The following is a 16297-nucleotide window of genomic DNA, read 5'->3' on the forward strand; positions in this document are numbered from 1 at the left end:
GTACAGCTGGCACCCACTTGTAGTTACCCGGCTTCTTCAGTGCCCCGGGCAGCCAAGAAGCCTGCTGTCGCCGTTGCTGCTCAGCCGCAGTGTTGGGAGTCACTCTGTCCTGTCCCTTAAGCGCTCGGTTTTTAATCCAGGGAAACAGTCTCAAGGAATAGCCGTGGTCAGTGTGGAGCACCTTAGACGCTGACCAAGGTATCCTGGGTAAGACTGAGTCATCTGCGGAAGCGGGTCTCCCCCACCACAGCTCATGATCTTTGTTAGGCTTTTCGGTGCTTGAGGCCTGTGTGTGCGTGTGAGCGAGACGCGCTACAGACCAACACCACTACCGTTCTCATGCGTTTTATCGCATGAGCCGTACAGGTCCCTTCACGGCTTTTTAACAAGCCACCTAACCTCCACTCCACGACTGGATCCTGCCCCGCCCCGTCTTTCAGTTCTCTCCACGGTCCGACCCATTGGGTCACCTCTCTCTCCATGTACGTCACCCCACACCTCCCCTCAACCTCCTCCGCGCCCTGCCCTCTCTGATGCGTCGCTCGTGTGGGGATGGAGGCGGCCCGGTCTGATCGCTCGCAGGCTCGGCGCTCGATTCCCCTGCCCGCTCTCGCCGCCATTTCCCGAGGGGAGTTGGCCGGGGGTGGGGCGCGGCGCGGCGCGTGGCGGGAAGATACCGGTAAGTTACGTTACCCAGCAGGCCCTCCAGGGTCGCCGGGCATGTGTGCAGCCCAAGCCCGGCAGGGCGCCCCGGGCTGTGGAGAGCGCGGTGGGCGGGACCCTGCGCTGTGGGCTCTGGAGAGGCGGAAGGGCGGAGCGCGCTCAAAGCCCAGAGGCCGTCCTCCGGCCGGCGACAGCAGGGCTGGCCTGAGGCCTTGTCCGCGCAAGCTGGGTTTGCCTCAGGCCACGCCGCAAGCGCCCGGCTGTCTGCGTCACTACCCAGCGTCGCGGGGCTTCTGAGCCAGTGTCACGGCTTGTGCTGCAGGTACGGAAATGGGGCACAAAGACCTCGCAGCCCCCCAGCGATGTCCAGCCGGGCGAGTTACTCGTGCAGCTCCGCCCCAGCTTCAAGCTGCGCCGGCCCGTGCGTGCCCAGAGCCGCCTCTCCGCTCCACTCTTGTGTGGGCGGGCGTGGCTGGCCGGCTTGGGCGGGAGCCCTGATCGGCAGAGCTGTGCTGGCCGGAGCCCGTGGGAGGTTTATTTTGAAGTGTCGCGTGGAGATCTGGATGGTTGGCAAAAAATCTCAGTTTTGCCACTTGACGTTGTTTGTGTGCTAGAAATGCTTCGTCCCCGAGCTTAGGGCCCTCCCAGATTCACTGTCCATTTTGGACCGTTTCACTCTCGAGGGTTTTTAAAATTACTCAGTTTCAGATTTTCAGGTCCTTACATGGGAAATTTCACAGCGTGGCAACTGTGGGGTTCCTGGGTTGGATGGTGGCAGGGCTGTTGTAGAGGGTGATGGGATTGTCTCCCTTAGTTCTGCCATGCTGCTGGTAGGAGTGTTGTGTTCATTGCTGGCAGCCAGGGAGAAAGGTTGCTGGACAGGCACCCAGCTCTGAAGACAATGCTTCCACCAGTAGAAGTGAAGGTTGCAGGATACCCCGGGCAGGGTTACCATATGACAGAGTGGGCTTTTGCATCTGATGAAGCGTGTCTTTGCCCACAAAAGCTTATGCTGTAATAAATCTGTTAGTCTCAAAGGTGCCACAGGACTTCTTATTGTTTTTGCGGATACAGACTAACATGGCTACGCCTGATATTGCTCTTTGTAGAATCTCTATCATTGGAGAGTTCTGTCTCCCTAGGTGATTTGTTCTAGTGCTGAACTACAAAGACAGGAAATTTTTCCTAATGTCAAACCTCAGCCTCTTTTGCTGCAATTTAAGCCCACTGCTTCTTGTTCTGTCTTAAGGAGAACGTTTTTCTTCTCTCCTTCTAACAATCTTTTATATATTTGAAAATTGTTTTTGTGTCCCCCCCCCAAGGCTTAACTTCTCCAGACTAAGCAAGCCTAATTTTTTAATAGACTGAGCTATCCTGTCCATTGGATAGCTTGGGGCAGCCACCCCAGGCCCTGTGTTTTGAGGAGTCCTGGAGGGTCTGGAGCAGCCTAGAGGATTATCAGCTGGGTGGTGGGGCTGATGCTGGGCACAGGAGTTGGGCCTGCTCACAGATTCTCTAGTTCTGGCGGAAGCCATGGGAGGCACAGCAGCTCAGCACCGGAGTGTTTTTCTCTGCCATTTTCTAGCTGGGTTGCTTAACTTCACTGTGACGGTGGGAAGTAGAGCACCCCAGTCTGCTCAACTCCCCAGAACGATATGGGTGCTGTCCTGGGCCGCCTGCCCCTCCTACCACCATGGACAGTGCTCTTAATAGAACCAGTTTTCTAGACCTTAACATATTTTTGTTACTCTTCCCTGAACTTTCTCCAGTTTGTTCATAATCTTTTTTGAATTGTGGTGCCCAAACTGAACACAGTAATCCAGCTAAAGCCTTATCGGCCTGGGTTTTTTCTGTAAATGGGACGCTTTACACAAAAATACAAGAGCTAGCTGGGTTCTCACAAACATTTATTGATGTATTTAAAAGACATGCAGACCATGGTCTTCCACCTAAACTTTTTACTCATTTAAAGGCCATGCACACCTTCTAACAGAAAAAGAGAGAGTCGCAAAAATGCATTTCAATAGATGTTTATGTGTACAACTGGCAAGTTTTTATATCTTATATATGACGCTTCTCCAATTTCTAACTTAGTTTTTTTTCTTTAGCAGGGTTCTGTAACTTTGTACGCACGAGGTGGTCAATATAAACCTTAAAGCAAGCATCTTGTGATTTGGTTATTTTTTCTTTTAAAGGTTGTGAGGGTTTTGACTGAATTGCAATGAGTTTACCAGGGTTACCCCTTGTGCTACGTGTTTTTTGAGTTAAACACAGATGTTGCATAACATAACCTGTGGAAATAACAGTATTTAACAAAACCAACAAGAAGTCCTGACGCACCTGTGGCAGACTGCTGCCTGTGGGCTACAGGAGCCTGCACTTGTTGGAGAACAAGGAGTGGGTGGGCACAGCCCACCCATGACTAAAAGGTCTCCCTCAAGAGTGGGGATCCAATAAAAAAAAGGCCCTAAATGATTTCGGGGGACAACTGAAAACAGGGACAGATGTGGAGGTTAAAGGGTCAAAATGAGGGAACCAGAGGGGGATACCAAGCAGAGAACCCCAGACAGTGCCCTCTGCTTCTCAAGGGTGTTGGGGGAATCCAGTGGATGCCACCCAGAGGAACTCTGCCCAGATTCGTGAACAGCCTGGAATAGAGCAGAAGAATTAACTTTTTGTGTCTTTCTTACAACACTCTTACTAATACACCCCATAATAATGTTTGCTTCCCGCCATCCCCAACAGTATTACACTATTGACACGTATTTAGCCTGTGATCCACTAGGGGGCCTATATCCTGTTCTGCAGTGTTGCTTCCTAGGCGTTTGTTTTCCACTTTTTATGCATGCAACTGATTATTCCTTCCTAAGTGGAGAACTTTGCATCTGCTCTTATTTCATTTCATCCTGTTTACTTCAGAACATTTCTATCATCTGCAAAGTTTGTAAATGTATATATAGTACAGCTTTATGATTGAGAAACCATCAGCTTGCTTTGCATTTCATGTGTACAGAATGTCTGAATTCTAAAATAAAATTACATACCAAAAACTCTCCTAAAATAATGCTGAGGTTACAAAGTGAAACACTGAAAAGTTTGCAATGACAGAATGCCCATGCAACTTTAATTCAGCTTCCTTGTATGTATTCATTTTGATGTAGTCTTTGATTTGCAATATCGCATACTGCTTTTTTCCTGCAGGAACACTGACAAGCTTTTACTGAGCAGTACAAAGTGACAATTTCCAGAGGCTTATAATTTGGCCAAATTCATGTAGATGTTCACACGACAACAAAAATTTCTGTGGTGACTGAGGTGGGCTTCCTTGGCAGATTTCAAGTCCTGCTGTCAATCATGGAGGCTCCACTGCTTTTCAGTGAAATGGTGAAAGATTATTTTAGCAACTGACAATAAAACAACTTGTCTTCCCAAACCTTGGTGTTAGAAACAATTGAACTCTGTTTGCTTAAACTTTCAAAAAATCAATTAGAGGGGGAGTTCATGGAGTGGAAGATTTCAGCATAAGCTGTCAAAGTTTGGCATACTGATAAGCCACTGAATATTATGTTATAATGGGAAGGTCTGGTGTCAGAGACAGTATAGAGTCTATCAAGGAAGCGGGTATTTTCCCTGATCGTTTTCATCTCTCCTTGTCTTTTTCTTGTCTGTCTCAGCTTGTGTGTGTGGTTTTTTTTTAAAAAAAAAAAAAAAAAAAAAAAAAAAAGCATAGCCTATCAGGGAAGGAAGGGAATTGGAGTGAGGGGGCAGAAGCCTTCCCTGACCTAGTCCATTGTCAAGTCTGTCATTGGCGATCCTGCCTGACAGTGGAGGGGGAAAGCAGTCTGCTTGGGAAGGATCTGGTTGGTGATTCTGGCATTGACTCTCCCAGGCTCCTGTGTCTTTTAATATACTTAGTGTATATTGTGTCGTGTTGTTGGCCTGTTGTGTGTGTTGAAAGGGAGTGAATAATGTGATGGATGTAATTATGTTAGTTCCAATATTTCTACCTTTTTGAATGGATTTATGTAGGAGGGGATAAGGTAAATAAAAAGGGAAGAGGAAGGGGTTAGTGGGAGACAGTACATCAGGTAAGAGGACCAGGAGTAGAATGAAGCAGAGATAAAGACTAGCTAGAAAAGAAGGTGACAGGGCGTTGGAGTAAATAGTCAGTCAGCACACAGAAGAGAGAAAGTCCAGGCAAAACTATAGAAGGTTCTCTGAATGTCTGAAGGTCCCTGCTTTGGCTGCTACGTCTCCCAATGTACTTTTCTCCAAGGCCACATGGTGGAGGAGGCACACGTGGGACCTAACACCCCCGGTGTCAGGCTCAGGGGTCTCCCCTCCACATTTGTGTGTGCTGGGGAAGTGGTGACCCAGGATGGACCCTATTTTACCCTTTGTTTCCCTTCTACAGTGCAGTACTCCCTGCTTTGGCAACAAGCTGGAGTGTCTGGCTGGCTCTTCTCTGCAGCTTTTCTCCAAGGCCCCATTAAAATGCTATTAATAATTGTAATTATTTTCTTCACAGAATATTGAATCATGTTTATTCCAAGGTCTCTGAAAGTCAAGAGGAATACTGAGGACCTGAGCTGTACAGCTAAAAAAGCAAAGGTGTCTTCTGCAGAAGACTTATTAGTGGAGGCCACAGACTTAAGGGATGTTAAGGCAGCTATAAAAGATGCTTCTGTTTCAGAATGTAATTCATATAAAGCAGTACAAGAATGCACAGAGCTACACACTTTGCCAGGTTCAGATTTCTCCTTTGCTGATGAATCTTTGGGAAGTGACAACCAAAGTGTTGATGAAAACAGTTCTTCTGTGGATGATCCCATTAAATCTTTCAGCAAATCCCAGCGTTGGGCAGAACCTGGAGAACCTATATGTGTTGTTTGTGGTCGTTATGGGGAATATATTTGTGATAAAACAGATGAAGATATTTGTAGCTTGGAATGTAAAGCCAAACATCTTTTACAAGCTAAAGAAAAAGAAGCAGGATTACACTCTGACAGTCTTGTGACAGCAGAATCAAACCCAGAGACTCCTTTGCATGTCACCCCTTATACCTATAAAGAGCACTCATTTATTTTAGGCCTGCGGGATGACCAGATCCAGAACCTTAAATTGCAGTTAGGTATTGTTGTTCAAGGTGAAGGAGTTACAAGACCTATTTTAGAATTTGAACACTGTTGTTTTCCTGAAACTTTAAACTATAATTTAAAAAGTTCAGGTTATGAAGTTCCAACCCCTATCCAGATGCAAATGATTCCTGTTGGACTTCTGGGAAGAGATATTGTGGCCAGTGCAAACACAGGCTCAGGAAAAACTGCAGCTTTCCTGCTTCCAGTTATTATTAAAGTGTTGGAAGAGGTAATTAAAGTTTAGAGAGGAAATTAAAGTTTAGTTTTATACTTGGAAAGAGGTTAGAAACGTAATGACTCCCGAGTTCTTGATGGCAGTGATTTATATTCAAATTCAGTAATTTATTTTTTGAAAGACCTTTTTCTCCTCTAATACTATGACTGTTTTCTAGTTAGCAGAAAATAGTCTGTTCATGAACATTAATGTACCTGCAGTTTCGTTTTGTCCACCAAGAGCAACCTATTGAAAGGACATTTTTGATGTATTTTCCCCCTCAGTAATATTGTAGTTTTTCTAGTAACTCAGTTGATAATATCCCAGCATCATAATAAAATCATGACTGGTGTGGAAAAAGTGAATAAGAAAAAGTTATTTACTTGCTAATGTAACAAAAGAACTAGGGGGTCACCAAGTGAAATTAATGGGTAGCAGGTAAGAAACAAATAAAAGAAAGTTTTCTTTTGTATATTTTTGTTCTCCTGATATTGATTAAGTTGTTAAGTAGGGCAATATAGTTTTCCATGGATATAAACTCACTTTTTTTAAAGAGCAACAACAGTTTGAATAAAAAAGAAATTATTTTATTGGTGAATAAGTCCTTGTTATTGTAATATAGTAGAAAGCAACTTAGATAACTATTATTTTCAGGTCTAGACAGTCGTGTTATTTCTAGTTTCTTAGCTGTATTATATGGTAGATTGAATGAAATTACAGATTCACCATATTGAAATACAGTACAAATTGTGATAAGGTTACTTCTATATCTTGGTTAACTCCCTGTTTGGTTAACTCTTAATGTTGGCAAGGGAATATTGAGGCAGCTAAGATAATTTCTCTTTTCCTGTTGTAAGGTTTGACCTGCATACCCCTCTTCATATCCTTTTTAGTAGTGAGAAAAGCTGATAAAGGATGCTTTGATTCAGAAGACAGATAGAAGTGAGACATTTGTGACCTGACAAAAACTCAAGGCATAGGTATCATCATCAACAAGCATGGGCTCAGCACCCATCGGTGTCTGATGCCTCCCTCACTATTTCCTTCCATCTTTCCCTGTCCAATGTAGAGTGGCTTAGTTTCTGTAGACAACTATAGGTATCTTGGTCTGAAAGTATTTTACTCTCTAAATTCCTCTGGATATTTGCTGGTTGACTGAAGATATCACAACCTGAATTTCATCTATTAAATTCCATGATTAACAGGAATGTCTTTAAAGCCCTCAGTCGCACTAAAAGTATGTTTGCTCAGCACAGAGGAACCAGTGTGGCTGGATGTTTTGTTGCTATTTAGATTTCCAGAGCCAGGCTGGAGCCTGAGCTCTGGAACCCACACACACCTGGCTGGGTCCCAAAGCCTGGTCTCCAGCTCCCACAGAAATCTGTACACCAGTTAAAAATGACCTTGTAGCCTGAGTCCCACAAGCCTATGTCAGTTGGCATGGGCTAGATGCATATAATTCTTTTCTGTGTAGATGTATCCTGAGACCTCTTTACAGGTAAAGCAGCTTTGAAGTGGGTATAAATTACATTTCACTCACTGCCAGAGCAGTGTAAAGGAACCTTACCATCAGAATCCTTTAGCTTTTAGATGAATATTAGAGTTGGCTCCATAAATTATTTTAGTAGGCTATTTACTACAGGTTGACTCTCTCTAGTCTAGCACACTGGGGAGCTGACAGTTGCTGAACCACGGGAGGTCAATATTGTCTAGCAGCATTACCAACACTTCCACTGCTCACTGGGTTCTTAGAAGACATTTAGGAGTAAATTAGAGCTAAATAACAGCACAGGACTGGTGGCTGTAAACAAACCTTATGGGACTGCAGGAAACTTGGCCACACCTACAATAAATGGTCATCCGGCTAACTAAAATCTTGCTAGATTGTGGATGTTGCCAGATGAGAGGGAGAAATTACTGGACTCGAGAGGTTCAACCTGTAGTTAATTGGTGTAAAAATGACAGCTTTAAATAACTATGTAACTACAGAAAGATATGTTAATTTTTCACCTAAGAATGAAGCAGTTTTATGGTGGATAGAAGTTTTTTTTTCCCCCTCTGTCTCTCTCTCTTTTTGCAAAGACTGAAACTCCCTCTGCCCTTATTCTGACACCAACGAGAGAATTAGCTGTTCAGATAGAGAGACAAGCGAAAGAGTTGATGGTTGGACTGCCAAACATGAGAACAGTTCTTCTTGTTGGAGGTTTACCACTGCCACCCCAACTTCATCGGCTGAAACAAACTGTGAAGGTATGAAACAATCCTTTGAAGAAAGATGTTTTTATGGTATTTGTAGAGTATAAAACCTGATGGCTTAGCTTTCGATTTAAATAGAATGCGTATGTTCTATGCCAGCAAGACCAAACCTTACTACAGACGGGGGCAATATAAACCAAAGCACAATCTTGTGTGAGCCCAACAGATTTATAATCATTGATTTATCTTTTAAGTTGAGCTTATTCTATATGTATTTAGATGAGTTGTTTCTATGTGCAAATTTTTTTAAATAAGGAAATTTGTGCATAAAACTTATCAGAGTTACAGCACACAGGAAAAAACAGTAAAGAACACAAAATGCTAATACATTTGTTGTTAGTATGTGTTGAAGCAGGCTGTGGGCCTTAACTACTCTTGTGGATTATAGATTGGGTACCCTTCTAAACACTGAATCTTGACTTTTCAAAGTAAAGATTAGCTGTAGAATTTTTATAGATATGAAACATGTATCCTTCTGAATTTTCCATGGAAAGAACAGGATTTCAAAATTTTTTTCTCTAAAGTTTTCTGCTGTCAAAGGGTGCAGTTTGCTACATATTTAAGCAATGGCTTATAATTTAAAACAGGAAATGTTTTAGTTCCTTGATGCCAGGATTTTGGGTTTTTCTGGCATGGAACACACAGCAGGCGTTCATAAGTTCCAGGTATCCTCTTCGGAGATGTTGTTCCATTTGATTTCAGATACACAGAGCTTTGGAGAATCCTATATGGGAATTTCAAGTCTCTTTGTATCTGAGCTTGAATAATTACAGAGCTACAGAAAACTAGCAGATTTATTCAGCCTTGCTTGGATCTTTAAGTAGAGTCATGATTTTCTTTCTTTTTAAATTTACTGTTATGCGGCTCCCCAACTCGCCTCTGATGTGTAGATCGTCTGCAGAGGAGTGAGAGGGAGGGCTCAGGAGTCCGGTTTGGGCCTTCAGCTGTCCCACTCCCCTGTGCTGCAGCAGGTGTCAGCGGGGGGGAGTGCAGTGCTCCAGGGGCTGGTACTGGCCTGCACCTCCCCTCGCCACACTGCTGTATCCTGCCAGATCGCTACCTTGGTGTACAGCTGTCCCTCCCCCAAACATGCACCTGGTTGAAGTGGGGAATCAAGGCTTCAGGGGTCAGCCAGGCTCTGATCGGTTGGTCCTGGCATGCGGCCTGTCCATTGGGTGAGGTTGGGAAATTCAAGGCTCTGAGGGACAGACCCAGCCTTCAGCTGGCCTGCACCCTCTCCTTGGAGGAGGTGTGTGTCTTGGGGTTGGGGGGATCATTGTGTTTTCTAGCTTCCAGGGTTGTCCTGGAAGTTAGAGGGTGGCAGGCACGGAGGGGTTGGGGGCTCCCCACCCCATTCACAGTATTTGGAGCAGTGGGGTGACTTACCCACTCTGGTGGCTGGCAACTTGTAGAGCCCCACACTTGCTGGCCTGTCTCTTGCTGGTGTGACTGCCCCAGTGGTTACTCTGCAGTATAACTGGTCCCCATGCTTTCTGCTCCCAGAGATCACTCTGCAGTATAGCATCCCTCCTCTCTGCCCTCTCTCTTACCATATGCTGGAAAACATTCCCATTCCAGGCACTTTGTATTTTCCTTGCACAGCCAAACCCTGAGTTTCCTTTAAGTTAGGGTAAGAAGAAGCTGCATACCAAATTTGTTAGCCCTAGCTCATAGCATTTAGGATGAGTCCCTGAACAAGCAAACTCTCAGACAGATGGACTCACAGACACACAAACTCTCTAATAATATATGAGAGAGAGAGAGATTTATACAAATGTTAGAACTTTGCCTTGATAGTCACCCATTGTTTTCTCTTTCTACTGAAAATCAAAACAAAAAGGCCTTGCAAAGACTACATAGAATTTTCTGACAGCATTAAGCCATATTAGCTTGCTTTTTTACATGCTGCTTTTTTCTTACAGGTTATAATAGCAACACCTGGAAGACTCCTAGATATTTTGAAACAAAGCTCTGTTCAGCTCCATAGTGTTAAAATTGTAGTCGTGGATGAGGTAAGTTCATGTAAAGTTAAGTATTGCAATTAGAAACAAGTGTTACCAAATACAATGATAATGGCCACTTTCAGAGTTCTGATATTTCTGTTAAATAACAAGTGGTTCCTGATAAGGGTACTCATCTAGCAAAGAACGTATGCAAGTGTTTAAGCTCGTGTGTGCAGTCCCTCTAATATCTTTGGAATTTTGCATATGCTTAAATATTAAGCCAGTGGGTTTGTGCTTTGCTGCAATGTGGCCATAATGTTTAACTGGAGTCCCAGGTGTGGAGGTTGATCTGCCAAACTAAACATACAAAATGTTCGTTAAAATTTAGTTTGTACTGCTCAGGATGAAAAAGTGAATTTAGTGTTATGTAAAAGATGCTTGAGAGACATACTGGAGGCTGTCGTCCTCTGTCAGTTTACATAACTGACAGGAACATAAACTCTGCCACAGTGCCCCATGAGTGTCAACAGAATAATGGTTTCTATCTTCCTGGCTTTTCTTCTGATTACCCAAATACAGCGCTGATTTTAATGTGGTGACCATGTCACTATGTTAGTATTGATTGTCAGTTAAAGCATATCAGAATAAAGAACTATAATCAGAACTTTCTTGTCTTTTTTTGCTTACAGTAAACCCTAGAGATACATGCATTGTGTGTGTCTTGGGTTAATGTGACTGCTGCCCCTGACAGGAGCAGTTTCCTGACAGCAGCCTGGCTCCCCTCCCCTTGCATATCCAGGAAACTGTCCAAGGCTGCTGCCCTGTTCAGTTTCCTGTCTCTGTGAGGGGAGGAGAGCCGGGAGACAGACTGCTGCCTGGTTCCCAGTTCCCTGCTACTTCCAGGACCTGGGAAACTGACCAGCTCATGGCTTGTCAGTTTCCCAGGTCTCGCAAGTGGCAGGGAGACAGGAACCAGGCTGGCTTCTGGTTTCCTGCTCCCTGCCACTCTGGGAGCCAGGAATCTGACCAGCCCTGGTGGGCTGGTCAGTTTCTTGGCTCCTGCAAGCCCATGGGACCCGGGAACCAGGCCGCAGACTGGTTCCTGTCTTCCCTCGACTTGTGCAAAAATTTGAGTTACGTAGGGATTGCAGGAACGCAACCCCCCATAACTCGAAGGGCTTACTGTGCTTTACTTTAAGAATGTGTGATATTTTTTCCTAATTTTTTTGTTGTTATTTAGGCTGATACCATGTTAAAGATGGGCTTCCAGCAACAAGTGCTAGATATTTTGGAAAACACCTCCAGGGATCATCAGACCATATTAGTTTCAGCTACAATACCAGTGGGCATCGAGCAGCTGGCAAATCAGCTTCTGCAGAATCCTGTGAGAATAACGATTGGAGAAAAGAATCTGCCATGTTCCAGTGTGCGCCAGATTATCTTGTGGGTGGAAGAACCATCTAAAAAGAAAAAGCTATTTGAAATATTAAATGTTAGTGTTTCATTTAGCACAGTATTTCTGTTTGTTGTGAATAAATTTTAGTTTTAGCTGAATTTAGCTCTTGCCTATGTAGTCCAAATATGTGTGAAGAAGAAAAGAGCAGTAATGGACAGTAAGTTATCTACCCCACTAAATTGAAAAATGTCACCCTGGGGGTTCCCTAATTTACAAAAAAAAAGACATAATGGTACTTTGTCATTTACAATGCCATTAAAAAGATTAATTAGTGCACTAGGTTATTATTTTTGACCCAACTCTACTGAAATTTCCCTAGAATGTAATAAACAACCACCCTCGCACCCCAAAACCCCCACCGGATGTTACACAGAATAGTAGGCTTTAATCTGCACAGTAATTCTAGGCTTTCTTTCATAAACATTTGGAAGTAATCTTAGCTGCAGTTATGTAAGGGCTTATCTATACTACCACAGAAGATTGGCCTGCTCAGAATTAATTTTCTGGGGTTCAGTTTTGTGTGTCTAGTTTGGACTAGAGGCTGACAAGGTCATGTGTCTTAGTCGACCCCTGTACTCCTTGCGAGAGGCGAGGAATAAGAGATGTCAAAGGGAGAAACTCTCCTGTCAACGTTCCCCGGTGTAGACAAGATAGCTGAGCACAGATAGGTCAAATTTAGCTCTGCAGTTGGCATAGCTAAAATTGCATATCTGCAGTCAACTTTCATGATCTGGTATAGACGTAGCCTAAGAGATTGATACGTGCATTTAAATGTATCTTAGATCTATTTGACATTTTAAAAGGTCACAATTTATGTATTTAAAACTAAAAAAAACTAAACCCTTCTTTGTGTTTTAACTTGACTCATGAGTACAGTTACACACATATGCCGGTATTGCAGGATTAGGGCTTACAGCTTGTTCTTTCTTTTAGGAGTTTGGGGGGGAGGGTTTTTTAAATAGATATGCTTGTTTCATTCTAATGTGTAAAATCTATTATAGAGAAAAGGAGAAACTTTAAAGCAATAGTTCTGTTTGCCCATCAGTAAACTGTGCTGAAAACAGTAAGTTTTACACTATTATTTTAATTTTACAGGATAAGAAACTCTTCAAACCTCCAGTGTTGGTGTTTGTGGATTGCAAGCTAGGAGCAGATCTTCTGAGCGATGCTGTTCATAAAATCACAGGATTACAGTGCATATCTATGCATTCTGATAAATCACAGACTGAAAGAACAAATATATTGCAGGTCTGTATGTCCTAAAATAGAGATCGCTTTCAATATAAAACAATTCAGTTTTAATGAGTTACTAAAGTAGATATCTTGTCATGGCCTGTCACTTACATAAAAGCTTCTGGCAAATGCAGTTCCAGTTATCACCGGCCTTAAAAATTTGTGCCAGAAGTTAAAAGAAATTATTCACCAGAATACAGTAGACCCCCAAGATACGCAAAGGTTGCATTCCTGGGCAAATTTTTTGCAAGTCGGGAGGAGCTGGGAACCAGGCAGTAGCCTGGCTCTCAGCTCCCCTGCATTTGTGGGATCTGGGAAACTGACCTAAACTGGTGCGTTTTCTGACTCCCAGAGTGGTGGGGACCTAGGAAACTGACCATCTTGGCTCTGGGCTGCCCACTGCTTACAGGAGAAGGGAAACTGAGCAGCGCTGCTGTGCTGGTTAGTTTCTCCACTCCTGAGAGTCAGGGTCTCGGCTGCCACCCCTGACAGGAGCCAGGAAGTTCACCAGTGCAGTGGCTGGTCACATTCCCTGCTCTTCTGAGTGGTGGGAAGCTGGTGCCTGGTAGCCAGGAGCCAGGCACCACCAGCTCCACGCCACTGAAAGTCATGTTAACCCAAGATATGCACAAGTCGAATGCCCGTATCTCAGGGTTGTACTATGTTGTTCTTTGGTGTGAAGGAAATGCATTTCTTACATCTGCCTTGAATTACCGAGTTTTCACAATGAATGCTGGAATGTATGGAAAATTAAAATGAAAGCACAGATTATATTTCTACTAATAGTTGAAGAAAGTGTTCATATTAAATACCCTTGATTACTTTATAAATTGTTTTAAATGGAAATTGATTTACATATTAGTTATTCCCTGAAGCTTTTGTGTATTGTTGAAATGCTGTTTTGTATCATTAAGCAGATACAGTGAATCACATTTTATTTTTGTATGTTCTCCATAAATCTGGAATACAGTTGGATGCTGTTTTTCTTCAGCACCAGAACATTGTGTAAATTGTGACACTGCCCTATATATATCAACCAACCATGTATTGTCGTCCTACAGCAGGTTCCAAAAGGGAATTGTAAGGGGGAAAAATCATAAATAGAAAGTAATTTTAAGTTGTTTTGTTTCCAACTCTCAGGGATTATTGCAAGAAAAGTATGAAGTTGTAGTAAGCACTGGAGTACTTGGGCGAGGGCTTGATCTTGTGAATGTCAAGCTGGTCGTAAATTTCGATATGCCCTTGAGTATGGATGAATATGTACATCAGGTAAAGAGACACGTGTATCTTACATTACATGATATGTCTTAAAACACTTTTGGAAAAGTAAAAAGGCCGTGCGTAATCCAAATTGAAAGATGCAAGCATGTAGTGGGTGTACCTCCAGAAAAGTTCCCTTCAGGAGGCAAAGAAGGGAATCTTCAAGAATCTCTCCTCCATCCTTCTTACTCAAAAATAATACTTCTATTTGCCTATGTCAATGGTGTTTGTACAGTTGTACCTCTATCATCTGGCACCTTATGGGGCGGACCAGTGCTGGACGAGAAAATTTGCCGGACAGTGGAAGGTCAATGTTTTCTAGTACATTACCAACACTTCCACTACTTACTGGGCTCTTTGAAGACATGTAGGGGTAAATTATAGCTAAATAACAGCACAGAACACTAAGAGCCAGGACTGGTGGCTGTAAACAAACTTTATGGGACCATGGGAAACTTGGGCACATCCATGATAAGTGGTCATTGAAGTCATGCCTGATTATGGCGTTTGAGAAAATTCTGCATTAGAGATGTTCAGTTTGTACAACTCTCCCTCTCCACCTCCATGTGAAGGAATATCTTTGTTCCTGTACCCTTTTTGAAGCAGATATGCGTACTAAACGTAACTTCTTTCATTTTTTATTAAAGAAATGAAGTGTCAGAGAAATAATGAATGGAAACTCTGCTACTGATATAGCAATATCTGATGTTTGATTAGATCCAATGTATTGTATCTTAATATGCTTGTGAATTAACTGTGCTAGTAGAGCATTTCAAATACTGGATTGCTCATGACAATCCTGTATACCTAGTTGACATAAAAACACGCAGTATATAGTATTGCTGTAACAAAATTTGATTGGGTTTAAACAGGCTGCTTTTTTATTTTGAAGGCAAATAGAGTACTGCTTCTCATTTAAAATAAATATTTTCATTTGCAGGTTGGAAGAGCAGGGAGGCTGGGTCACAGTGGAACTGCAATTACTTTTATCAATAACAACAGCAAGAAGCTTTTTTGGGATGTTGTAAAGAGAGTAAAACCAACAGGCACCATACTTCCTCCACAGTTGCTAAACTCTCCATATCTGCATGACCAAAAGAGAAAAGAACAACAGAGAGCTAAACAATTACAGAATAGTCTTGTAACAGGTGATAATCTTATGGACATTATTAGAAAACATGACAAAAGTAATTCTCAGAAGTGATTAATGATATATTTGTAAATGTATAAATATAATAAAAGCACTGTATTTCAATAAAAAAATTAAACATGAATTTATGTAATTATTTTTTTAAAAAGACGAACTCTTTTCCTGAAGAAATCCTGAGAATCGTTTTTTATTCCATTCCCAAATAGTGCCTGATGTAAAAGGGCATTCAAAATTTAAAAATTCCATTTCAGTTTAAATTTTTCGGCTATTACCAGTATAGTAAAATCTAAAAGCATTTTTCAATTTACTTACTTTGTATGGGTGACATCTTCTGTATAGTTATTTTCAATGGTCCCATTACATATTTAGTCTTGTTTCTATGGTGCTTCTGCATTGCATTGGCAGAGAGACGAACACTTTTAAAACTGGAAAATTTGATTTTAAAACTAAAAATTGGTGGGGTCTTGTTTACTATCTGAAAATATTTTTAGCTGCTAAACTATGTTTTAAATTAACCATGTCCCTTTAACCCTCAGAACGGTATCTAAACTGCACTAATAGGCACCCCACAGGTTTCATTTATGGGTAATTATGAATTATTAAAAATATTGGTTGTTTCTTTCCATCTAATGTCTGAAACCAGTAAAAAATACCCATCAAGTACTCTACATCAACAAGATTTTTCCATACTGTGGTTGTAGCAAAGACTGTGGTTTCTTCAATTTTGTAATAGAAAAAGGAGGAAGATTAGAGCTGTTAATAAAAACATGAAATTGTGATGTCATTTTGTTAATGGGAACATGATTAGGCTTAGGTCATGTAGTAAAGCAGTTTTCAGTTGCTCCTGATCTCAACCATCTTCTATGTGGTGCTCTCAAGATCAGAGCCTAGAGCTCGTACAGAATTACTTAAATATTAGCACAGTATTCTCAATGGGACATACACTTAATTGGTGTAAATTGTTGTAGATCCATTAAAATAAGT

General features: G+C 42.3%; 1 protein-coding gene across 5 annotated transcripts; it reads left to right on the forward strand.

The window, feature by feature from the left end:
- The first annotated feature begins 523 nt into the window (after positions 1-523).
- DDX59 (DEAD-box helicase 59) lies at positions 524-15437 on the forward strand. 5 transcript variants are annotated; one of them, XM_075002885.1, is made up of 8 exons: positions 524-679; positions 5192-6030; positions 8098-8265; positions 10194-10283; positions 11455-11706; positions 12766-12918; positions 14044-14172; positions 15104-15437. In XM_075002885.1, the coding sequence occupies exons 2-8, from the start codon at positions 5203-5205 to the stop codon at positions 15365-15367; spliced, it is 1884 nt and encodes a 627-aa protein (XP_074858986.1). In that variant the 5' UTR covers positions 524-679; positions 5192-5202; the 3' UTR covers positions 15368-15437. The 5 variants fall into 5 exon arrangements, with proteins under 5 accessions (XP_074858986.1, XP_074858985.1, XP_074858990.1 ...); XM_075002884.1 differs by lacking the exon at positions 524-679 and adding an exon at positions 695-985; XM_075002889.1 differs by lacking the exons at positions 524-679; positions 5192-6030 and adding an exon at positions 700-985.
- The last annotated feature ends 860 nt before the right edge of the window (positions 15438-16297 follow it).

Source organism: Carettochelys insculpta, chromosome 9, assembly GCF_033958435.1.
Source record: "Carettochelys insculpta isolate YL-2023 chromosome 9, ASM3395843v1, whole genome shotgun sequence".
Lineage (NCBI taxonomy): Eukaryota > Metazoa > Chordata > Testudines > Carettochelyidae > Carettochelys > Carettochelys insculpta.

Coding starts and splice junctions, on each gene's coding strand:
- DDX59 (XM_075002885.1), top strand. CDS start 5,203: ATGTTTATTCCAAGGTCTCTGAAAGTCAAGAGGAATACTGAGGACCTG. Junction 8,266..10,193: donor GGCTGAAACAAACTGTGAAG/GTATGAAACAAT, acceptor TTTTTCTTACAG/GTTATAATAGCAACACCTGG. Junction 10,284..11,454: donor AAATTGTAGTCGTGGATGAG/GTAAGTTCATGT, acceptor GTTGTTATTTAG/GCTGATACCATGTTAAAGAT.